Source organism: Tympanuchus pallidicinctus, unplaced genomic scaffold, assembly GCF_026119805.1.
Source record: "Tympanuchus pallidicinctus isolate F22 unplaced genomic scaffold, pur_lepc_1.0 scaffold5, whole genome shotgun sequence".
NCBI classification, from domain to species: Eukaryota; Metazoa; Chordata; class Aves; order Galliformes; family Phasianidae; genus Tympanuchus; species Tympanuchus pallidicinctus.
In genome coordinates this window covers 75,421,545-75,447,364 of record NW_026294769.1, presented here as the reverse complement: position 1 = coordinate 75,447,364, position 25,820 = coordinate 75,421,545, and the positions used below count along the sequence as shown (strand labels likewise).

The 25,820-nt window shown below is 52.2% G+C and overlaps 1 protein-coding gene and 1 pseudogene across 1 annotated transcript in view; both read right to left on the bottom strand.

The window, feature by feature from the left end:
• Window positions 1-18,198, bottom strand: part of ARHGAP39 (Rho GTPase activating protein 39) — a 101,567-nt gene extending 83,369 nt beyond the window's left edge. Inside the window, exon 1 of the mRNA XM_052703782.1 lies at window positions 18,081-18,198. Within this exon, the coding sequence (XP_052559742.1) occupies window positions 18,081-18,091 (11 nt within the window). The 5' untranslated portion in view covers window positions 18,092-18,198. The remainder of the gene's footprint in view (window positions 1-18,080) is intronic.
• Window positions 18,199-24,939: 6,741 nt separating this feature from the next.
• Window positions 24,940-25,620, bottom strand: LOC128091344 (feather keratin 1-like; annotated as a pseudogene).
• Window positions 25,621-25,820: the final 200 nt, after the last annotated feature.

Sequence of the window (25,820 nt, the reverse complement as noted above, 5' to 3'; positions counted from 1 at the left end):
TAATGGCTGAGTAGGGAAATAAAGGTGCCCATGAGTGTAGAAGGTGGTTTGTTTGCTAGGGGGCTGCTGATGTTCAAGAGGAAAGTCCACAGCACCACAGGCAGCAAGCCAGTGTCAATGGTGGACCTGGTGGGATGTGATGGAGGGAGAAAACCACGTGCAGAACTTCCAAGCAAAGAGGACACCGAAGGAGAACGCTTGGCATTAGCAATCTGCCAGGCTCTTCGCACCAAAGGAGGATGTGGACTTGATTTGAAGAACCTTTTGGAAGCTGCCACAGAATCATAGGAAGGCGTGACTGGAAGACCCACCCAGTCCTAACCCCATGGGCAGAAGTAACCCCCATTGATAGTGCTCACAGTCCCATCCAACCAGGCCTGGAGCAACTCCAGGGATGCAGCAAGCACAGCTCCGTGCCAGGGCCCCACCATCCTCAGTGTGACAAATTCCTTTCTTACATTTAACCCAAGTTTCCCCTCTTTTTAGTTTACAGCCATTCCCCATGTGCAGTTATTACTGCACCCCTCTCTGCCAAGCCTTGGGTTGTAGCATGAAGGCATCCCAACAAACACATCCAGTTCACATCCACAGGAACACGATGGCCAGGATCCAGAATTAAGTCACACACAAGGTGACAGCTCACCATGAAAAATGGCAAAGCTCAGGTTAATAAGAGACCGCATGGACAGAAGGAAAGGGAATTCTAACCTGCAAACACAGCTCTGGTTCCAGCAAGGCAGCCTTACACCACTTAATAACAGGTGCCCCGGAAGAGGCTGCAAAGCTGTTGCTGTGATTAATCGCTATTTTTTCGGTGCCAGAGCAGGTAATGATTGCTGTGCTGGCAAGTAGGGAAGCCAAGTCAAGAGGAGGTATGGGGGGAGGAGGACTTGGAGCCAGCAGAGAGGAGGAACTGACTCAAAGCCTTGGGATTTGTGGTTAGCTAGAGACAGCCAGGAGGGTGCTGTGGGGCAGCCAACAGTCGGCATACCTGCAGCACCAGTCCAGCCAGGAGCTGCATTTTGTAAGAGGAATATTTAAATAGATTGAGTCTGGAGGACTCAAAGCAGATTTTTAAGCTAGGCTACAACACCATTTTAATCTTATCAGAGCAATGAAGTTGGTCCAATGGATGGGAAATGGAAGCTAGCACCACCAGTGTGAAGTTGGCTCTTTGGAGGAGAGTGGGTTGATCCAGAGGATGGAGTGCCTCCAGTCTCATAAAGATCCATTACCAAATCACACAGACATTAAATATTTTAGATATTACCTAAAAGACTTCAAATTTTAAAGATTTTCAGCGCTCCGGGCAGCTGTGAGCTCCTCCATAGCAAAACCAATGACCAGGTTGCTGCTCTGCACCCCGTTTCCTCTGCCTCCACTCCATTTTAGAAGTCCCTCCCTGCAGCCAACAGGTTGACACTGCAGTGGAGTAATTCCTGCCCCAATTTCTCAGGCATTCTCAAATGCTGTTGCCCTGAAACAAAGGCTGGAAGATGCAGACAGCCAAGCTCCACTGCTCCGGAGAACAGAGCTGGGGAGAAGCAGTCACGCGGACTACAAAACCTGGGAAATTAGCATGACAAGAATGATTCACTTTCCACACTGTCATTCTGGAATGAAAGTATAGAAAATTGTTACCTGCTACAGCAATTTTGGTAGAGCACGGCCAACGATGGCTGGCAATTAGGCTCCATTTTTGCTACCTAGGACTGACAAGTGACCCACGTCTCCACTCCCACGTTATGTGCAGGGAGAAAGAACAAGCCGCTACCAAACCCTGCTGCCTTCCCATTCAGACCTTCCCTGCTCTTTGTAAGAGTCCTCAGCAATTCCCAGCAGCATCCCCTTCCCGTAATAAGCAGCAGAACAAAGAGCCAGGAAGGTTTGATTATAGAGAGATGCTTGACGTGAGCAAATCAGACTTCTGTCCCCGTGGGAGAGAGAGATTTTCTCTTCTACCCATGTCCTCCCTGCAACACTGGGAAAAATGGGGCAGAGGAAACGAAGGGATTTTCTATTACAAAGCTGAGGCAGTGCCCTGAACCCAAGCAAGGCAGCTCGATAAGGCACAGTCTGCACACTGCAGAGCTGCAATTTGCTCACTAATCGGAGCCCCGGAGCCAAAGCATCGTGCAGGAAAGTTACCCAAATCAGCACCAAGACACCACTTAGAGGCATCTGATGGAAAGCTCGTTGCTTTGCAGGATATGGGAGCGGATCGGGACGCTGTCTGGAGCTGGAGGGAGCACAGCTGTGAAGGAATGAATGAGGCGCTGCCTTCAGAACTTGCTTGGCCTGTCTCAGCGCTTGCAACTCGATACCCGAGCGCTCTGTGCACGCGGCAGAAAGAGGAAACATCCACCAGCAGAAGAACAGGATTTGCACAGTCTGAACCTGGGACTTATCACAGAGAAAGGCGAGCTTATAGAAACGCACACCGAGAAACCTGCAGTCAGCTCGCGATGGCCACGCCGAGGCTTTGGTTCTGACATCCTGGTGAGGAAGCTGATCTAACGCGGAGGCAATCAAAGAACGAGCTGCTCAGCAAAACAATAAAATAAAAAATCAGCGCCGTCAGCCAACAATCAAAGGGAAAGCGAATAACTCTGTAGATCTGAAGGGCTCCTCTGGAAAAAATCCAGCAAAACCCCTTTGAAGTCATGATACAGTCGCAAAGCCCCAGCGCTGCGCTGTTTGTATTCCGGCCTCGTTCCACCTGCAGATGAGGTCCTCCGCCCCTTCACTGACTTATTTTAAGACACCTGGATAGAGCAGATCACTGCAAACAGGACTAAGAGTTAAACCGAGCGCTCGGTTTGCAGTAAATCTCGTTATCTGCCCTCCGCCGAGCAGCAGCCACGGCCTGATCACGCTAAGCACAACTTGTTCTCAGTGCCAGCAGCAGGAGATGAACATCTGCAGAAGGGAGAGAGCTCGGCTGTAGGGTTACGTGCCCAAAGAACCTCAATCTGGTGAGGAGCCAGGAACAGAAGCAGCAAAATCTCGAGGGAGAGCTGGGCTTCAGCGCTGTCCAAAATCAATGCGGATTGATGAGGAGTCATTTTGGCTTTGGAGATGCTGCACATCGAATGATGAGACTTCCCTTTTGGGAAAACGTGGCTGTTGACACAATCAAGTTGGAGGGGACCCAACGAGGCTCATGGAGTCCAACTCCTGGTCACACACAGGACCGCTAAAACCCAAACCCTGGGAGCAGTGTCTGAACACTCCTTGAGCTCGGGGCTGTGCCCACTGCCCTGGGGAGTTTGATCCATGCCCACTGCTTAACACCACAGATGTGCCCAGAAAGAAGAAACCAGCATTTCATCTGAAAACCCATTAAAGTTGGAAAAGATCTCCCAAGATCACCAAATCCAACCCCAACCCAGCCCACCATGCCCACTAACCACACCTGCACAGTTCCTGAACACCTCCACGGATGGTGACTCCACCACCTCCCTTGCAGCCCGTGCCAATGCCTCACCGTTCTTTTGGAGATTTTTTTTTTTCCTAATATCCAACCTAAACATCCCCGGCACAACTTGAGGCCATTACCTTTTGCCCTAGCACAAATCCTCAGCGCCATCACATGTGAGATCACAAGCCCAATATGAAATTGGCACAACACTTGTGCCAAACAGCGTGGAAAGCACAGAATCAAAGAAGGGACCTTGAAGATGTTCCAGTTCCAGCCCCACTGCCGCAGGCTGATTGCCAACAATTATTCAAATACAGTCCAGTGATTCTAGGAAATTGGAGAAGCAGCTCAGGCCGGACGGCGCATCGAAAAGCCCAAAGGCAAATCCCAGCAGAGCAATCGCAGCTTGACGGACGGACTCGGTGATCTGCGGGGTCTTGGCCAACCTTAATGGTTCCACCTCCAACCTCGAGAAACGACTGCTGCAGCCGGCTGAGGCAACAAACATCAAGCAAGGAGCACAAATCACCACAAACACTGAACACAAGTCAAGCGTGCCATCGAGACAGCCCCAAGCAACACCTCCACCACAGGCAGTATCGGCCATGGCTGTGCCCAATGCACTCACTCAGCCCCATCAGCCTCCCCAGACACGAACTGCTGGCAGCTGGAAGGAGCCTGCTGTCACTCTGAGAGGCAATGACTAAAACTCGCTTGCTCCCCTATAAACCAGGCTGGGCTCCCAAGCGGGGCACAGGTAGGGCACCGCTCAGCTACAGCCCAAAGCAGAGGCCCAGAAGAGACCCTGGCTCTTCCCCATTCGTCTACCTGCACTCACAACGTGAAAAATTAAGTCTTACAGTGACTTGAAGTAGAAATAAAATTCACACGTTGTTAGCAGCCAAAGCACGACGCTGCTGCGGTCCAGCCGTTATTCCAAGTGCATCCTGCATGTCCTCAGAAATTTATTTATAAAGCATTTACTTTTGCCCCTTCTTGTGAGACGGACACAGAGCACGGCAGCTTTTAAAGACAAATCAATAGCAAAGCTCTAAAACCCAAATCTTATTACCGCCGCATTAGAATTTATTCCTGGGCCGTGGCTTATGAAATATTCAATATTTCCAATTATTCTTCTTTCTCCCTCCTCTGTCGTGAGAGTTCTGGAATTGGGCATCAAAATCTGCTCCAAAAAGAGTAGTTGGAAGCGTATCACAGAATCACCCAGGTTGGAAGGGACATCAAGGATCAAGGAGTTCCAACCCCCTGCCCAGCAGGGCCACCAAACACACATTCAGATCAGGTTGCCCAGGACCCCGTCCAACCTGGCCTTGAACACGGCCAAGGACGGGGCATCCACAACCTCCCTGGGCAGCCCGTTGCAGGGCCTGATTGCTCTCCTTGTAAAGAACTTCCCCCTAACATCCAACCTCAATCTTCCCTCCCTCAACTTGGATCCATTTCCCCTCGTCCTGCTGTTGTCAGCCCTTGTATCCTTTTTAAGCAGAGAAAAGATTTGTGAACGTTAATCTCGGAGTGGGGGCATTAATGGAATCACACAAAACGTGGAAGGCCAAGTTGGAAGAATCTACATTTAACAACATCTGTGTTCATCTCCAGGAGATGAATAGTTGGCACAGTCGCCTGGACAACCTGAGCACGCCTTTCCCCTCCTTGGAAATCTATTAAATTTCCAAGCTTTGGGCTCTCGAAAGCTTGCAAAGGTGTTTCAAAGCACCGAGGTACGGGGTTCTCTTTTATTTCTGTATGCTTCAGTAGAGGCTTCTCAGAGCCCTCTCCACCCCTTCTCTCATGGGGGTGGCCCCCCATTGTGCCACCCAGCCCCAGAATGAAAGGAGGGCTGGGAGAAGGTGGATGAGAGCCTCCACACTGGCATTCCTGCTCCTGTGTGCTGCCATGCTTGGATTTTTAATTCAAGTTCTTCCTATCTTCCCATTTCCTGTATCAATGGATCGCTGCATTAAGACCTCATTATCCTCCTCAGCCAAAAATACTCTGAGCATCTCCGCAGCTCTCTCTGAAAGGCACCACGTCACTTTCAGGAGAACAGGGAAAGGAAGAAAGCGGCGTATAGAAACATTGGGAGCTTTGTTTTACCTGCTGATATCGATCAGAGTCTCCAGCAAGGCACCAAGCAGAGCCCAACACTGACGAGCTCTGCTTTGTCTGCTCAGGTTTGATTCATCTTGCTTAAGCAACGGTCCAACGGCTCTTCTAAAGCAACAGAGACACTTAACCTTCAAAAAAATTCCCTTCGCAATCACAGCTCTTGTATTTCTCCCCCTCCTCGTTCATCCTTGCAAACGCTTTAGACAGGGCTGAAAAAGAGGAATAAATCAGACGGTGCTGTGCATCGCTCCAACCCAGCCTCCATCCTGCAGCAAATCTCCAGGGCAGCAACTCCTAAACTCACACATTTCTGCACTGCCTGACCCAATGCCTTGGAGGCGTTCCAAACTGCATGGCTTTCCAGGACAAGAATGGCTTAAAAAACAAACAAACAAAAAAAACACACAACAAAAAGAACACCAACCAAGGATGAGATGATAATTCTCCTCGTGCCCGGTTTTGTGTTCTCTGTTTGCACTGCTGTACCCCAACGAGCTTCATTAAAGGCAAATGCTGATCACACACCAACATGCTGCCCACGTCCACTGTAACCCCACCAAACTCCCTGAGCCTGCGTTCCCTTCACTCCTCATCACCATCAACACCCCTCCACGGCCCTCTCCCCACACACCGACCTGACACGTAGCCTGGAGCATCCTCTCCCTCCTTCACATCCATTTTGCTTCTTGCTAGTTTACGTCCCTCTCTATTAACACCGCAACCATGCTGTCTTCCCTCGTGTTTCCACGCGGTATGTCTTCCTGACACCGTGACTCTTCCCTACAACTTACTGCCCGTGCACTTGTGGTAGGGTTTCAGCCATTTATTGCTCACTCCTTACCCAAGAGAACGACCTCCAGTTGTGGCAGGTTGGATATTAGGAAAAATTTCTCCAAACAAGTGCTTAGGCACTGAAAGAATCCACCCAGGGAGGTGGCAGAGCCAGCGTCCCTGGAGGTGGTCAAGGGTTGTAGAGATGTGGTACTTGAAGATGTGGATCAGGGACACAGCAGGGATGGGTTGGGGTTGGACTCAACTGTCTTGAAGTCTTCTCCAACCTCAGTGACCCTATTTAGGGACACGGTGAGGATGGGCTGGGGTTGGACTTGGGGATCTTGGAGGTCTCCTCCAACCCCAATGATTCTGCTCACTGACCCCTGTACTTTTCATAGCCCTCGTGGGCATTTGTGCCTTTCTATTCTCCATCAAAACACCTCCCAGGGACATGTTAGAAGGAAAAAGATGATGAAGTGACCCTGAAGAGGATGTAGCTCAAGTCAAAACAGCCTTAAGGTTTCGTATAGCCAAAAGCAAAGTCAGAGGTGGCAGCAAAAAATGAACTAAAAAAAAAAAAAGCCTTAGAGTTCTGTAACCCAGGTCCAGAGCACTGCTTCTAATTGATTGCTATTGATCTGTAGTTTAATTGGCTCTTGCCTCGCAGCACCCAACTGCTCACCTCCATGGCAAGAAGGCTCCCATTGTGATGTGCAGGGTACTTCACAGAATGAAACACCATGAATTCGCTTTTGAATGCTCTGGACTACGTTATCTTGCCCATATCTGTGTTACAGCTGAGTTATTTCATCCACAACTGCACCACAGCTGCTAACTGGTGTCCCATCACAGATCCACAGCCTCCTGGATCCGTCCCTCGCTCCCATAAGGACAGCCTTCAGAAAACAGGAGGCAGCCACGCTCTGGCAGCTCCAGGCCAAAGGTCCTCTGAGAGCCTGTGCTCGCAGAAGACCACGGCAATTAGATTCCAGCAAACTGTAGGATTAAGATATACCACTTAGGGAATGGGGAAAAATAATGGATGCTTAGTGATATTAAATACACTGAAACCATTAGGAGACATTCAATTCAAAGGCGTTTCAGTTCACGTGCCCCCAACACAGCCATGAAACGCGGTGGGCTGAGAACCCTTCGCTCCACCTTGGGACAGAGGATCCTAATTCAGATCCTTGACCTCCTTCAACTCAGACCTGAGCATCAGATCTCAGGATGAGGACTCCTGCAGTTCTGTTTTTTAGGGTTTTAGCAACGCTACAACAACATAACAGTGGTTTAGTTTCAGTTGGCATGGGTCAACCGTTGGACCTGATGATGGTGGAGGTCTTCTCCAACCCCAAGGATTCTATGAATCCACTGCAACCAGAGCCAGCTGTACGCCACAGCCATACAAACACACCAGTGCATAATGACCTGCCAGCTAACTTAACGAGCTACTGATACCTCTCTCAGTAATTTCAACCCACGGATTGTCAGACAGCTTCTAACCTCACACGCCTCAGGCTAAAAGCTATTTGATCCCGATTTGTAAAGCAGTCAGCACAGGCTGAGCTGAACAGATATTCTACAAAGAGCGCCCCAAACATTCTGCATTTTGGGGTGAAACCCTTGAGCTGAAGGCGCCCAAGAAGCTTCTTGTCATGTCGGGAGAAGTCTTGGGGCCCGGATGGAGAGCTGCAGGTCAGCACTTTGAGTTGTCAATATGATGAAAGAATCACGGTGGGGGGAAATAAATACTCCAGAGCTACGACAGCATTTTGTTAAAAAAAGCTTCTGCTGCTAGGCAGGATCCCAGCAGCCACGTAACATTGAGATGAATGAGAGGAGCTGATGAAAGCAGCGATGTGACAGCTGCATTCCTGCCACGGGGACGTGAAGCCAAAGGTCTACACTCAACCATCACAGCGGAGGCTGGAGATTCCTCCAGGTCCATCTGGACCAGCCTCCACTCAAGGAGGGACCCTCAGGATACTTGCAGAGCAGACCTGCTTGAGATGAAGGAAATCCTGCCAAATAAAAAATAAAATCACAACCCGAAAAGGTTGCTCGCTCCGTTAGTTAAAAGTCTTACAGACATTTGCACTTCACAGGGGGGAAAATATAGGAAATATACATGATGTTATCTGCAAATTTGTTTTTAGCTGCATCATTCCTGCGCTCGAAGTCTATCTACAGAGTCTTATATTCTTTCTGCTGCTAAACAGGCAACCTCAGGATTCAAATAGTTACAGCCACACAAAATTTATCTAACCTGTGGCTCACAAGTCTGGATCAGATCTGAAGCATCAGGCAACAGAGGGCCGTGCTGCCTGACCTGTTCCTCCTGCAGGCCGAGGTTGGTTTCCACCGGGAGCTGGGGATGAGGCTGCAGGTTGGAGCATCACCTCCACAGCTGACAACCAGAGGATGAGCCTCTGGTTGAAACTAAGATGACTGGAGAGCTGCGTTAGGTGGGAACCTTACAATCATAGAATCATTAAGGTCGGAGAAGATCTCCAACATTCCCAAGTCCAACCCCAACCCATCCCACCAGGTCCCTAAATAGAACCATAGAGTCATTAAGGTTAGAGAAGACCTCAAGATCACCAAGCCCAGTCCCAACCCATCCCACCAAACACATCCCTCAGTGCCATATCTTCACTGTCCTTGAATGCCTCTGGGGATGATGACTCCACCACCTCCCTGGGCATCCTGACTCCAGTGCTCTTTCAGAAAATAAATGTTTCCTAACATCGAGCCTTGGCACAACTTGAGGCCATCGCTCTCACATCCTTGTATCACTGATTACCTTGCCTCAGCTTGAAAGACAACCCACAGTGGTGATACGGAGCAGAATTGATGCAGAGATGCACGGATTTGCCAAGATCTCATTTGCTCTTAGGAACACCAAGCTCCAGCCACCAAGCTGTCGGGTCCCTGGAATGCTCAGATTTTGATGAGGACAGGCACTGTGCTGTCTCAGTCCAGTGGTTTAATCACCACACGCTGTGGATGCTCTTGCAGGACCTGTTCCTGCTCCTCCTTCCCCTTCCAGCTGCAGAATCAAGGCGCGTTGCTTCGGCAAGCTCCACTTTGACAGAAAAAATAATGACTGCAGAGGCCCTTCTTTGAAGTCCAGGCACATTTCTTACCTCTAACAAAAAAACCTAGAGAGCTCCCTGCTAAAAAAATAAATAAATCCGACGGCAGAAAATGCGCTGAGTCGTTCTGCAAATCACTTTTTGTTTTGTATTGGGGTGTTCTGGAACGCACGTCCTGCCTCCACCACCTCTGACCCGCGGCACCACGCAGACGACTCAAGGTGACACGGCGGAGATGTGAGAGATGCACAACGAGGAGGGGGAAAAGGAAGGGCTTCTAAACGGGAGCCTCGTTGATGTGTTCATTTGCAATTTCTCCTTACAGCTTCACGGCAGAGCTGCTGGGAGCTGTGACAGCTTCAACAGCATCTCTCGAAAACGGCACAGAAGGTGAAAGCGCGGATCGGAACGCTGCGGAGCAATGGAAATCATTTTGACTGAAATGCAGAGGAAGCTCTTTGTTTCCTTTCTGCTTTTGGAACCCTATTGCCAATTTTACCAAGCCACGCTCCTGCACGAGCACCTGATGAAAAAAGCAAAACAGCACGGGTTCACAAATCGCCCACCCAGGAGACCCCACGCTGGTGTCAGATCCCCAATCCCAGCCATGGGCCCAAATTGGGATCTTCCCATCACGTAATGAACCCAAACAGGGAGCCTCCCACCAAACGGGAGCATCCCTGTCACACAACAAGCCGCAAACTGGGAGCAGCCCCACCAGGGAACCCAAAATGGGAGCTTCCCACCATGTAATGAACTCAGAGTGAGAGCCTTCCACCAAATGGGAGCATCCCTGTCAAGCAACAAGCCCCAAACTGGGAGCCTAAGCACCACACGATAAGCTGAAACTGCCCACCTCTCCCCACCATGCAACAAATCTCATCTGGGAGCCTCCCACCAAACGACGGCTTGACTGACACAAAACCAATCCCAACTGGGAGAGTCCCCACCACACCACACACCCCAGACTGGGAGCCTCCCCTCCAAGGAACCGAGAATGGCACTCTCCCACCAAACAAAAAAACCCCAGCTGGGAGCTTCCCACTAAATAAGAGCCTGACTGACACGCAGCAACTTCAAACTGGGAGATTCCCACTCGAATGGGAGCATCTCTGCCACGGACTGAGCCGCAGCTGGGAGCATCCCAACCACACAATGAACCCAAACTGCAGCTCTGCAGGGCTTACGTCCCACAGCCCTGTGCTCCATCGATCCCAGTGCTCTAATTTCAATTTTGGATGCAGCTCGGGATATTAGACGTGACTGCCCTCATCCCCCAGAGCAAGCTTCACATAAGAGGGAAAGAATTTTAGGGAAGGGCTCTGAGGAAACTGCAAGGTCGAGGAAGAACTGCCTGAAGGGTGAGCACTGAGATGCGTTCACCCAGACCTCGGTCCTGAAAAGGAAAACTGAAAGAAAGAAAAAAAAAGAAAACTCCAAATTTCTAAAATAAAGCTTGCAATCCCTGGAGCAGCACGGGCTGCCATGGGAAGCGAGGGCTGAAACGTGATCCCGACTCACAAAGCTGAGCAGCAAGTAGCAGACAGAGGTCAGGCTGAAACAGAGGTCGTGCTCAGCCAAGCAGATGCAAAGCAGGGAGTCAGCGCCCAGCACGCAGCCTCCTCTGTGCTGACTTTGCCCAAATCCTGCTGGTTTTGGGGGGGGGAAAATGGGAGAAAACCACGTCACCAAGAGGCTGCTGTGGGTGCACGCAGATCCCTCCGGCTGCTCCTCCCCATGCAGTGACTTCAGGCTTTTCCTAAATCTTCCCAACCACATTGAGTGCTGCCAGAATAAGTGTTTTCCTTTTTGTTATTTTTCTTCTTGAGCCCTGAGCACACGGAGGAGACTCCACGGAAATACTGCTGCCCCCACCTTTGAGAGGACGTGGATTCACAGATGCACGCATCAGATTAAAGGCAAATCAGCTTAGGTAGCAGAACCCACCAGCATCCAGAAACCACCTTCATAACAGGGTTCTGCAAGCGCTTAAGAGACAGCTTAATTACTAATAAAACTGATGATACAGCCTCAGATCCCACAAAGCTGCATGCGCACGTGCTTGGAGGCTGCTCAGCTGGATTGGGAGGCGTCCCTCCACATAAGCTGAGTTTTAAACTGAAAGAGGGGATATTTAGGCTGGATTTGAGGAGGAAACTCTCTACTCAGAGGGTGGTGAAGCACTGGAACAGAAAAACAGAGGGTGTCCCATCCCTGGCGGTGCTCACAGCCAGGCAGGAGGGGCCCACAGGGCAATGTGATCCATGGGAGATGTCCCTGCCCATGGGGTTAGAACAGGATAGGCTCTAAGGTCTCTTCCAACCTGACCCATTTTACAGGTCTACCACGGGTCCAAGCTGTTTTGGAGATCATTTACAATCTCTAAAGGATTTACGCTTCAGAAGAAGAGAGATTGTGCGTCCAAACGTCCCAGACAAACAGGACTTTTGTCTGCTCCTAAATGCTTGACTCCGCTAACCTAAATTCTACCGCTCACCGCGCCTCGCCGTCCGTCCGTCTGTCCTCTATCATGGAAACTGCAGTCGATAAGCAATTGCACTTTTTTTTGCCTCTTGCCATGATCTCTCCTAACTGCGTGCAAAGTGCCTCTGAGGCCCTTCAAAAGGGGCCGCGGAAAGATCGATACAATCGTAATCCTACAGCTCCGATTCGCCGAGTAAGTAACATTTCTTGTTGGAAAAAAAAAAGCTTGGGTTTCCAAACACGTCGCCCGTGGAAGTCATTTACATTCAAGCAGAGAGTGGAGAGGGGAAAGGAGATCAATAAAAATGCAACGAGGCAGAGAGAGAAATGTCAGCACCTCGGGAAGAGGCAGGGCGGGAGCCGCGCGCATCGGCCGGGAGCGCGGATAGCACAGATGGATGCGATGGGTTCGTGTTCCACAGGGGCTGCAGGGAGCCCCCGGCATCCTTCCTCCTGTGACATCTTCACACCCAGGTGCTGCTGAGCCCCTTGCTTCCCTCTGTCCCCCCCAAAAATGGGTTCTTTGCCCTCTGTGATGGGTTCAGAACCGGGACCCAATTTGGACGGCTCCCAGTCAAAGCAACTCTCAACCAACGCTCAACTCGGGAACCAAAACTTCCCAGAGTCGGTGTTGATAAGATACAAGGAGCCAACCCTCCTTCTGACAGCCCATCTCAGGCCTCATTTGCTGCGAGGTTTATGAGATGGTCACCAACAACTAAAAAAAGCCACATCTTTCACTGCAGGAATTGCGCTCTGTACCGTTACACCTCTGGGTTACCATGCGGCACCGTTACCGAACCCATTTTGAGCAGCACATCCACAGTAACAGCACAGCAGGACTGCTCCTTCCAGGAGGTGGGAAAGGGAGAAATCCAGCTCTGGGGGTTCCTGGGAGGAATACAGCCACCTCCAAGGGGACAGTGTTGGGCTGGGAGGAATAAGAGCCAATCCCAAGCACGCCTTGGCTTCACTTCTCCCCCGGGGGCCTGGAGAGCGTTTATCCCCTGTTCAATTCTTGGTAACTGGAATTAAAAATAGGCAGCCTGGGTTCAGTGGAGAGTGGAAGAAGGTGGAGAATGACAGCAGAAATGTTTCTGAGGACACAGAGGAAGAAGAGGGAAGATCCAGGCTCAATGCGTTATCTAGAGCATGTAAGGGAATGATCACTGAAGCAAAAATGCAAGAGGGAGAACACGGCTGCTGGAGACGGGGACAAGAAATTCCTTTTTAAACATACTGCAAAGAAAACATTGCACTTGTGATGATCTCAACCAGCAGCCAAAGCTCTCATGGAGAATTACTGCATGGGGTAAACGGGTTTACATATGTGCCCTAAAAGAGCATGGGTCAAAGCGCATGGGTCGGCGATGGCCAAGCCCCACAGTCCTCATCTATCCTCATTCTGCAGTGCCAACCCCCAAGGAATTCACAGCCCCACGGCTTACATGCCAGTTCTATCCCCAGATTCAGCCTTGAGACTCATTGCATATTCTATGGTCTCGCTTTGGATCGTGGGGGCTCCATTTAGACGCCGTTAAGTGGGTTCTCGTTTGCCTGTTTTACACCACATGTGTTCATGAGTAACCAGAGGTGAACTTCTCAAGCTGTCATCTCTGAGATGGGGAGTAAAACAGCACAATTCTTTGGTCTTCATCCCACCATAGGGAAGAAGTTGGGATGGTCAGAGCCTTGCACAAGGAGCCAGGCCAAACCCAGCTCCCTCCTCCGAGATGCAGCGTCTGCCCTCTAGATTATAGCTTACCTACAAACTCCACTGTGAAAACCTGCCCTGCATCTTCCCCAGCCTACACAGAGAATAGATCTGGGATGGGATCAGTTCAGCTGATATGGGATGCACCAAGATGGGGCAATGCCCTTGGAATGGTCAGGTGGAGCCTGGTTGACAGCACTGATCGGCCAGCTGTTCCCCTGAGGACACTGGCACCTGTCTGGGACCCAAACAGGTCAACTTCAGACCCAAACCCATGGATTCAGTTCCAGGATATCACCTCACAAGGCTGAGACAACCCCTCCTCAGAACCCCTGCCCAATTCCCAGCAGCATTTCACAACACCTCCTTGTTGTCAGAGCTCCAAGGCACCTCCGCGGGGCACTCCAGCCATTGGGCCACATTGCCCATCAACGCTTTCATCCAGCCTAAGCTGACATATTTCAGCAACCGAAGCTCTGCCAATCCCTCCAAGGTTTCACAGCAAACCTCAGTCCATCAGGAGACTCCCAAGACAGCCTGGATTTTCCTCATCCCGCATTTGGAGCCCCAGAGCCGCAACCAAGGGTTGGCTTGGAGATCCCACAAATCCAAGGAATAAGAAGGCAGATTGCAAAGGCTCAGAAGACAGAGCTGTGCACAAACAGGTTGCTGGGGCCGTCCTACACGTCACCCCTTTTTAATATCAAAGAGGTAGAAGAGCAGCTCTGCAGGCACTCAAGCCAACCACACGCACCAGAGCTGCACCACGTTCCCCAGGTGCGTGTGGAGCAGCCGTACTGGGGACAACCCGAGAGATTTGGGATGGGGGAGAGACCTTACAGACCATCCATCCCCAACACGGGCACCAATCCATCCTAACAGGTACCCAAAGCCCATCCACGTTGCTTTGGACAACACGCAGACCAGAGCTGTGACGTCCAACAGCATCCACGTGCACACGGTTATTGCCTTCCTGCTTCCCAAAGATAAGCATCCAAATATCCATAAAATTATGATTATTTTTAAACGAAGTCACTGGGAGTCAATAACACACCCTATCTCTGTATGCTGTAGATGGATGGGGACACTTTTCCCAACCCTTGTGGGCCACAGCCCTGCTCCAAGATCACTGCCACAGCCTACACCCCACAGTCGCAGCTCCACGACGCTCACTGCTGCTTAAGAAAGAAGAGAAATGCTTTGAAACCAGAATAAAAAGGCGCTTCTTGGTCAGCACAACCTGCTCCACATCGCAGCTTCTGCGCTGCCAGGTTGGTTAGTGAGCGTTACACAGTTTGGTTCCTGTTCCTAAAGGGCCAAAATTTCACCCAACGTCACCATAAACGCAGGAACTGCCCACAGGCCAATGGCACAGCAGCAAAAAAAGAACGGATGTGATTCCCCCCAAATGACCCCAAATCCATCCAGGAATCACAGCCACGCAACGGCGCCGACAGATCACAGAAATGCAGCTGAGAGCACTGAGCGCAACGCGGGATTAATCCAAATTCGGGGCAGGAAATGGCACCAAGTGAGCCCAGGGTTGAGAAATCAGTGCTTGGTGTCAATGGTTGGAAGTCTGCAAGCCCCCAAAAATGCTTCGAATCAGAGGGGGGGGGGGGGGGGAAATGGTGCTGGGCATCACCTGAGCGATGCAGAAGGAATGAAAATGGGCAGAAAGAGAGAGAGAAAATAATAAGAAAAAAAGAGATGGGATAAAATATGGGCAACAAAGGGGATGAGAGGGGAAGAAAACATGCAAAAAAAAGAGATTGGGGGTAAGAAAAAAGGGGGGAAAAACATACAGAGGGTGAAAACGGGCAAAGATAGTGATAAAGAGGACAAAAACGAAAATGGGACTTAGAGAATGAAAATGGGCAAAAAAGAAAAGGGATTGAGACGGTGGAAACGGGGAAAAAAGGTATGAAAACGTGCCAAAAAAAAACTGATAAAGAGGACAGAAATGGGCAAAAAGAGGGGTGGAAACAGGTAAAGAAAAAAAAAAAGAACTCAGGGGATGAAAATGGGCAAAAAAGGGGATCGAGAGGATGAAAAGGGGCAAAAAATGAAAGGTGGAAGCGGCGGTGCTGCCAACGAGGGGCGCGCGGCGCCCTGCCCAACTCACCTGCTGCTCTCGGCTGCCCCCCAACCTCCCAGATTTTGCTATTTTCATCGTTTTCCCCCCCCTCCATTTTTATTTTATTTATTTTTTTTCACATTTTTTAAATGATTTTTTCCCCACCCAGCTGCTCGCGCCAGGTGTGGCGGCGCGCGAAGCAGCTGCGGGTTTTTATCCGTAGAGGTCACCCGAGGGGTGGGTGAAAAACTGCAGTTGGGGGGAAAAGGGGAGGGAGAGCAAAAAAAATTAAAAAAAAGCCTTAAAAAAAATCAAAAATTCAAACCCCCTGAGAAGGCGTTTAATTAATAAACGAGAACAATAATCAACCTGCAGCCTCACAGCCGGAGAGAAGCAGCAAAGCGATGCGAGGAGCGGAAGGGAGGAGGGGACGAATCAAAGCGGCTCCCATTTGCCGCATGTGATGATTAAAAGATCACCATCCCCATCCCTCCCCCCCCTCCCAGTGCAGACCACCCCCCAAAAAACAACCACTTGTCCCCCATAAGCTCAGAGCCCCCCCAAAGTCATCCCCCCCCCCCCCCCCCAAAAAGTCCCCACCCTGCTGTCCCCCCCCCCCCCCCCCCCTTCAAACAGCCACACCTTGCAGCGGAGCGCTGGGCTGGAAGGGGGAAAGGGGGGGGAAACGACCCTAAAATGTATATATGGAGGGGACGTGCCACCCCCCCCACAACCCCCAGAACATTCACAGGGAGATGGATGGGGTGCCCAGATCCCATAAATCCCCCATAGGGTGAAGGGATGAGGCAGCGCACCCCACAACCCCCATAGGGAGAGGGGAACAGCCACCCCCCCCCAACCCCCTTTCTCCCCCTCCCCCCCCCCCCCACTTCCCTTTAAACCTCTGTAGGGAACTGGGGAGGATCCAGCCCCCCCCAACCACTATAGGAAGCAGGAATCCTCCTCCTCCCTCCCCTCTGCCCCCCCCCCAAGAGCCCTATAGGGAAATCCAAGGCCCTTTGAAACCCTATAGGGAGATGGGGGGGGAGGAATGAGAAATCCAGACCCCATAGAGAGCAAGGAGAGGTTGTCCACAGGGAGCCCCCCCCCCCTTCAGAAGCACTACAGGGAGATGGGGAGGGGGGGAGGGATCCAACCCCCCTATAACTGCTATAGTGAAATGCTCCATCTGGGGGAGGGGGGTGCAGGTTGGATCCCACCTTTATGAGGGGGTTGGATGCAAAACCTCTCCCCCCCCCTTCACTTTCTATGGGGGGGGCCGGGGGGGTAGAGGAAATCCAGCCCCAGAATAAGCAATAAGGGTGGGATGCACCCCCTTGCTCTGCCCCCAACCAAAAACCACCCCCCACTAATAACCCCCACAGGGAACAGGGGGAGGGGGGCATCCAGTACCCCCCCCAGCTCCTAGAAATGGGCTCCAACCACCCCCATAACTGCCAGAGAGAACAGGGAGGGGTCATGCAACCCCCCCTCCCCCCCCAAACACCATATAGACCCATACAGACACCGATGGGGGGGGGGAAAGGGTTGAAAACACCCCCATAACCCCTAAAATTGAGCTCCAACCCTCCCCATAACCCCACACAGAGCAGGGGGGCAGGCAACCAACCCCCCCATAACCCCTAAAAATGGAATAAAAGCCCCCCATAGAAATCAAAGTGGGGGGGATGGGGGGGGGGGTGTCCAACTCCCCCAAATAAAATTGGGGGGGGGGAGGGGGGAGGAAAGGGGGTTCACCTTCCCCATCTCAGTTAAAATGGTGGTGGGGAAGGGGAGGGGGGGGGGATTCAACCACCATCCCCAAGCAACAGGGTGGGGTTGGGATCCGCCCCCCCCTCCTCAGATCCGCATTCAATATGGGGGGGGGGCACAGGGTGGGGTTAGCCCACAGCAGGTGCTAATTAACTAATTAACCACCACCCCCCCCCTTGTTTTTAATGAACGTGATTAAGAAATAGAGATGCGAAGGACCCCCTCCCCCTCCAAAAATAAAAAGAATCGTGTGTTAAAACAGGACTTAAAATAAAAATAATTTAAAAAAAAAAAAAAGGAGGATCTGCATTCTGGAATGGAGGGGGAAAGGGGATGCGGGGGGGGGGGGGAGAGGGGGGTGAAGGTCCCCCAAATTTTAAGGGGAGGAGGGGGGGAAGACCCCCAAATTTTAACACGGGGGGACTCAGGGCATAGAGGGGGCTCTGACCCCTCAGGGACCACTGGGGGGGGGGGGGGGGGGGGGGGGGGGTCGTACCTGCGGGGTTCCCAACCGCAAACAGGCCTCACCTTCTTCTTCTCCTCCTCCCCCCCCCCCCCCCCAAAAAACCCAACCCACCCCCTCCCACCCTCCTCGGTGCCGCCGCTCACCTCTCCGCCATCTTCCCGCCGGCCCTACCGCTCCACGGTGGCCCCGGGGGGGCTTTTTCCTCTCTTGACCCCCATGGAGCCGAACCGCCGCCTACCTCCTTTTTACCCTTCCTTCCCCCCCTCCCCTCCCCCCGCTACCCCCCCCACTTCGACAAAAAAAATAATAATAAAAAAAAAAACAACTGAAAAATAAATTAAAAAAAAAAAAAAGAATAAATAAATAATTTAAAAACGGCGCAACGCGACAAAACACCCCCCCCCACCTCCTCTCCCCCACACCGCCCGCCGCTGACTGAGCCCGGCGGCCCCGCCGCGTCCCGCCGTCACCAGCGACAACGGGGGCGCAGCCAATGGGGAGAGAGCTGAGGGGCGGGGCTATCCTTAAGCCACGCCCCCTTCCCCGCGCCGCCCGCCGGCGCACTGGATGATGGGAGTTGTAGTTCTGAATGGGCGGCTGAGATTTTTCCCGATTTTCGCTACTTTTTTTGCTACGTTTTTGCTACGTTTCCACGTTTTTTTTAGGCTTCGGACTCAGGGCACGCGCGGCCCCCAAGGTGACGTGCATGGATACAGGGCGCGGGCACGAGCATGGGGCTCAGCGTGCACGCGTGCACGTGTGAGCGCAGCGCACACGCGTGTGCGCACGGGACAAAGTGCACACTGCACGCCATGCACACGCGTGTGGACAGATACGGGCATGCTGTGTGCAACGTGCATGCAGTGCCATGGGCGTGCGAGCAGTGGGAGCACACATATGTGCACACAGTGCCACAGCACACGTGCATCGGCCGTGTGCACATGTATGTGCATGTATGCAACGTATGTACGCGCATGCGCTGTCTGCGTGTAAGTACATGTTAGCAGACGGTCGCAGGGCTGCAGGCAGGCTGCTCACAGTGGATCAGCTGTGAACAGCCCCAGGAGAAGTGCATCGATCTGGGACGTGGTGACAGGCTGCCACGTGTCCCCAGCTCACGCGGCACTGTGTCCCCATCGCGGGGTGACACGGCGCGCTGGGGGAGCTCGGAGTTGTAGCCCCAAAGGTGGGCATCTGAAGTATCCGAGAGGGATCGTGGTGGATGCTGTGGTAAACGGTGTGGGGCAGCAGCCATCTGGTGGTGACTCATGGGATCATGGGATGGTTGGGGTGGGAAGGAACCTGACAGGGTCATGGGGTGGTTGGAAGGAATCTCACAGGCCCAATGGATGGTTGGGATGGGAAGGAACCCTACAGGACCACGGAGTGGTTGGGGTGGGAAGGAGCCCCACAGAACCATGGGGTGGTTGGGGTTGGAAGGAATCTCACAGGGTCAAGGGATGGTTGGGGTGGGAAGGAGCCCCACAGGGTCATGGGATGGTTGGGGTTGGAAGGAATCTCACAGGGTCAAGGGATGGTTGGGGTGAGAAGGAGCCCCACAGGACCATGGGATGGTTGGGGTTGGAAGGAATCTCACAGGGTCAAGGGATGGTTGGAGTGGGAAGGAGCCCCACAGGACCATGGGATGGTTGGGGTTGGAAGGAGCCCCACAGGGTCATGGGGTGGTTGGGATTGGAAGGGATTTCACAATATTGTGAGATGGTTTGAGTTGGGGGGAACCTCACAGGGTCATGGGATGGTTGGAAGAAACCTCACAGCACAATGGGATGGTTGAGGTTGAAAAGAACCCCACAGGACCATGGGGTAGTTGGGGTTGGAAAGAACCTCATAGGGGCATGGGAGCGTTGGGGTTGGAAGGAGCCCCATAAGACCATGGGGTGGTTGGGGTTGGAAGGAGCCCCACAGGACCATGGGATGGTTGGGGTTGGAAGGAACCCCACAAGACCATGGGACGGTTGGGATTGGAAGGGATTTCACAATATTGTGAGATGGTTTGAGTTGGGGGGAACCTCACAGGGTCATGGGATGGTTGGAAGAAACCTCACAGCACAATGGGATGGTTGAGGTTGAAAAGAACCCCACAGGACCATGGGATGGTTGAGGTTGGAAAGAACCCCACAGGATCATGGAATGGTTGGGGTTGGAAAGAACCTCATAGGGCCATGGGACAGTTGGTGTTGGAAGGAGCCCCACAGGACCATGGGGTGGTTGGGGTTGGAAAGAACCTCATAGGGCCATGGGATGGTTGGGTTTGGAAGGAATTTCACAATATTGTGAGATGGTTCGAGCTGGGGGGAGCCTCACAGGGTCATGGGATGGTTGGAAGAAACCTCTCAGCATCATGGGATGGCTGGGGTTGGAAGGAACCTCGCAGGGACATGGGATGGTTGGGGTTGGAAGGAACATCACAGGACCATGGGATGGTTGGAAGGAACATCACAGGGTTATGGGATGGTTGGAGTTGGAAGGAATCTCACAGGGTCATCTGATGGGTGGAAGGAACCTCACAGCACAATGGGATGGCTGGGGTTGGAAGAAACCCCGCAAAACTGTAAGGTTTAGAGGTTGGAAGGAACCTCAGAGGACCACAGGATGGTTGAGGTTGGAAGGAAATTCATAGGGTCATGGGATGTTTTGGGTTGGAGGGAACCTCATAGGGTCATGAGATGGTTGGGGTTGGAAGGAACCTCATAGGGTCATGGGATGGTTGGAAGGAATCTCACAGGACCATGGGATGGTTGGGGTTGGAAGGAAGCTCACAGGACCATGGGATGGTTGGGGTTGGAAGGAAGCTCACAGGACTATGGGATGGTTGGGGTTCTGTGAACCTCTGGAGCTCATCTGGTCCAATGTGCCCACCATATCTCCATGCACTGCCCCGTGCTGAGCTCCATGGGGTTCCTGCAGCCCATTTTTCCTTTCTGGCCAGGGGCCTCTGGGTGGCAGCATGAGCTCAAGGTCCATCATCCACTTCTCCCAGTGTTGCTTCACCCGTAGGCTTGCTGGGGACACTCTGCCCCATCACCCACATCGTTAACGAAGATGTTTAACAGGACCAAGGTCATTGTGCAGGCAGAACTCTGAGCAGCACAAGAAAACAGTGAAATTCACTGTTATGAAGATGGGCAGCAGTGTGCTGGTGGCACGGGGACATTGCCCAGGATGGGCTCATCACCTGAGGTGGAGTGGGTAGGGAAGGAAGGATTTGGGGATGTACAACGTGGGAGAAATTGGGCCACGTCCGGAGAGAAGATCATAGAAGACCCACTGAAGTTGGAGAAGATCTCCAAGATCCAGACCAACCATCAACCCATCCCCACCATGTCCACTTTATGGTTGGAATCTTTATGGTTGGAAAACACCTCCAAGATCCCCAGGTCCAAGCCCAACCCACCACCACGCTCACCAAACCACATCCCTTCCTGCCACATCTCTGTGTTTCTCGACCACGAGCCCCATAGTTGGGATGGGCCTGGGGCTCCCTTCGCTCTGCACTGCATTTTCCGTGAGCCCCGAAGCAAACTGCTCTGTCTTTTAAACCTTGTGACAAACACGAGATGCCAGCCACCCCACCCCATGAATACCCGCTGTCTCTGTTGCCACGGAAACCGAAGACTATTGTGTTTTAATATTTTTAATCTACATAAAAGACTTGAAAGAGTTCCCAAAGCCCCGGTGATTAAACAAGAGAAGCGATGACAAACTAAATGCACCCTTCCATCCAGGCACATTTGCAAAAGCCACCGCAGCATCGACCCCTCCTCACCAACCTCCCTCTCCACCCCAATCAAACCGATCCACATCTTGACAAAATCAAAGAATGATGGAATCAGCAAAGCTGGAGAAGACCTCCAAGGTCACCAAGTCCAACCCCAACCCATCCCCACTCTCTGTATCCTTCAGGGCCACTTCTATTTGCTGGTCCCAAAGGGCTTTTTCCAACACGAGCAATTCTACCACGCTATGTGCTTCACAAATGTCTCCGAGGACACGATGCTCAGCGCTTTGTGACATCACTGTCACCACCATGGTCACCAACAGGTGGCTCTTCAGCATCTTCAGCAACGGCAGTGGGGATGGGGGGCAGGTGATCTCCTATGAGACGCGTTGCAGAGTCTGGAGGGAACGAGCTGCTGTGTGGGCCAAGACACTCTCAGCGATGTTTGAGAAGTGGCAATCAGCCGAAGTCCCTGGTGAGAGGAAAAAAGCAACATCACACCCGTATTTTAGAAGGGTAAAAGGGATGACCCCCGGATCTACCAACCTGTCAGTTTCACCACTGTGCTGGAAAAGATGATGGAGCAGATCCTTCTGGGAGAGATGCTAGGGGACATGCAGACAGGGAGAGCCAGCATGGCTTCACTGAGGGCAAAACCTGCTGCAGCAACCTGGTGGCCTTTTGTGATGGTGTCACTGCAGCAACGGACAAGGGAAGAGCCACCAATGTCATCTCTCTTGACCTCAGTGAGGACTTTGGCTGCTTCCCCCACAACATCCTTCTCTCCAAACTGGAAAGAGATGGATTTGATGGGTGGAGTGTTCAATGGACAAGCAACTGGGTGCAGGGTTGAGTCCAGAGAGTGGAGGTCAATGACAGAAGGTCTGGATGGAGATCAGAGGTAAGTGGGGTCCCAGAGGGGTTCAGTGCTGGGACTGATACTCTTTAATATCTTCATCAGTGAGATTGACAGTGGGTTGAGTGCACCCTCAACAAGTTTGCTGACATAAACGCTGCACAGGGATGCAGCCATGAGTCACTCCAGGCCAAGAGGTCAAAAACGTGGCTGATGAGTGCAAGTCATGCCCTGGCTCAGCTGAGGTGAGAGCTTTGTGTGTTGCTGCTGAGCTCAGCACTGCTTCAAGTTCTGAGGAAGAGGGAGCAAAGTACAAAGAGGGCTGTTGTACGGGATGTGCCTTAGTGTGTGAGGCCTGCTGGGTGTCAGCCAGGAATGCTGAGGGAGCTGCGTGCAGTGGGTCTGGAGGAGGGTCACAAAGGAGATCAAAGGAGTGGAGCGCATTTACTGTGAAGGCATCCTTAGAGGGCTGTTCTATGATTCCCAGGTGCGTTTGGCTTGAGACGCTGCTAGTTGCACTGCACTGCACTCCCTGCCTGCCTTCTACTGAATTTGCTTTCCTTGAGCTTAGTGGTTGTCTTCTGCATTGGGTGTGCTGTGTCAACACCTTGATTCCGTTTTTGCTTTGAAAATTGTGTTTTGGAGCAAGGAGGCAGGCTTTTTTGTGCTGTTTCAGCATCGGGCCATCCATGATGGTTTTAATATCTTTAGACTGAGGAGGGCAATGTGTGGAGTTGAGATGTTGGGGTTGTTTATTGGTGGCTGTGTGAATGGATGAAGCAGCCATGAGCCCCTTCATGACCTCTTCTGGAGAAGATGGAGCAAAGTAGAAAGGGAGGCTGTTGAACGGGATGTGCCCAGGTGTGTGAGGCCTGCTTTCCGGGTGTCAGCAAGGAATGCTGAGGAAGCTGTGTGCAGTGGGTTCAGTGGAGGTGCACAGAGAAGATCAAAGGAGTGGAGCGCGTTTACTGTGAAGAAAGGCTGATGGAGTTGGGCTTGTTCAGCCTGGAGAGAAGTTGGTTCCAGGGAGATCTGATGGTGGCCTTCCAGTACTTGAAGGGAGCTTTCAGGTGGCAGGGGGATCATCTTTTTACATGGTCTGCTTGCAATAGGAGGATTTAAAGGATTGAGGAGAAATTTGTTTTAGATGTAAGGAAGAAATTCTTGACTCAGGCAGTGTAAAGATCTGGCCCAGGCTGCCCATTCTGCTCATGGATTCTTCATCTTCGGTGGCACAGCAGGCCTGCTTGGTCCAGGCCCTGGTCAGCATGATTATGGGGACCCATGCATCCACAGCAGGGATGGTGCTTAAGTTCTCTTCTAACCTTCACCGTTGTGTGATTGTGTAATTGCCTGATTTAAGCTGGTCTCCCATGCTGTGCTCATCCAGAAGCTGAACCAGCATGGGTTCGACAAGTGGAGAGCGAGGTGGACGGAAAGCAGCTGGCTGAAGGCCTGAGCCCAGAGCCTTCTACTGCAGGGCAGCAAGTGCAGTTGGAGGCCAGTTCCTCGTGTTTACCCCTAAGCGGAGTGTTAAGGGACTCTTGTCTGGGATGCAAGCTGATCTGACATCCCGTAGAGCTGTGCATCATGTGCTATGAGTTGTTTTTCCAGCAGCTCTGCTTTTTGCGTCCTTTTCTTGAGGATGTGCCCATGTTGCACCGGCGGCACCTTTCAAGTGAGTGCGCTGGAAGCCAAAGGAGCGATGTTGCACCTTCGTGTCACGGCACGCGGAAGTAGTGGCCAAAGCACAGAAAATGAGCAGTGTTGACAGTGAGGTCATGGCTTGGCACTTGTGCAGCATGGTTTGTGTCTCTGTTGTCAGAGGAGCTGCCAGCTCCAAACAGCCCTGTAAGCCTGGTCTGGGCCTTCTAGGTATCCTGCTTTGGAGATGATGGCACATGCTTTTATGAGAACATCGACCACTTAGTTGCTGAAGTGTACTGAAGAGGCATAATTTCTATGATATTGAGCAAAGGTATTCATAGTCTTTTTCGTCATAGAGGCAATGTATTGGGACCCTTTTGAAACAGAGCTGATGGTTTCTAGAGCCATGTCTTTGTAGTGGGTGAAGTAAAAAGAGCATTGGGGGAAGAAAGGAAGAGGAGGAATGTGATGCTGGCATGCAAGAGAACTTTATTGAGGAAAACACACTAAAAAGAAGGATCCACTTGGTGATCGCCAAGTGGAAAGAGCACAATTTAAAGTGCAAAGAAAGAAAGTTTAAGCAGTCATGTTTCGAGGCAGCCTGGTCTGATGTTGTTCCATGCTTCCCTGTTTCATGCCCTGAAAAGAAGAGCCATAGCTGGTGATCCCATGTGGCATCAGTGACCCAGAGGTGCGTGGTCAGTGCGTGAGGCGCGTTGCAGGGTGCAGGTGTTTGGTGTCAGGGTGTGGGCGCAGGCCCTTAGCAGGGGTAGCGGGCTCTCCCGCCGTTGAAGCAGCCCAGGCCTCCGAAGCCGAAGCCGCCGGAGGAGATGGACACTCCCTGGGCGTCGAGGGCGCTGCCCACGGCAGCTGATGCGGAGGATCCGACGGCGGTGCTCTGGGGGAAGGAGCTGAGGATGGGTCCCGGCAGGGTGACCACGACGGTGGAGGGCTGGATGACGACTTGGGAGTCCTGGCACTGCCTGACACAGGGCTCGTTGCAGCTGTTAGCCAGCGGGGTGGGTCCGCAGGGGCGGCAGAGGTTGTAGCAGGACATGGCTGTGGGGTGGAAGGTCTCTGCAAGAAAGGGTGTTGGGTGAGCGGAGGGTGTTGAGAGGTGAGTGAAGCAATGGCGTTGAGTTCCCAGGCAGCGGGGAGGCCTGGTTGTGGGGAGCATGACAGAGAGGAGCTGGAAGGGTTGCAGAGTTTGGAGGCAGAGCGAGGTATGGGGTATGAGGCAGGGGGTGGGAGCAGAGGAGTTGTGGAGAGCTGGGCCAGGTGCGGTGGGTGAAGGAGGGCAGCAGGGTGCAGACTCACCTGGAGGCTTGCAGAGGAGAAGGTGTCAGGAGAGTGGTGTGAGGGAGCGAGGCCCAGGGCCGGCTTTTATGCTGCTGTGTGAGTGCCTGAGGGCTTGGAGAGAGCCTCTGCGCATGGCAGCGTTGTGCAGTGAGCAGCTCTTGCGTGCCAGAGCCTGGCCAGTCATGAGGTGGGGTGTGTTTGCCTTCCCACAACACTTCCTTTTCATTTCCTCGTGTTGTGGATTTGATCCTTTGACCCTGTCGGCACTTTTGAGTGTGACTGGAGTGACGAGGAAGGCGCATCTCTTGGAAGATGTTGGAAGGCTTGTGCAAAGCTTTGGAG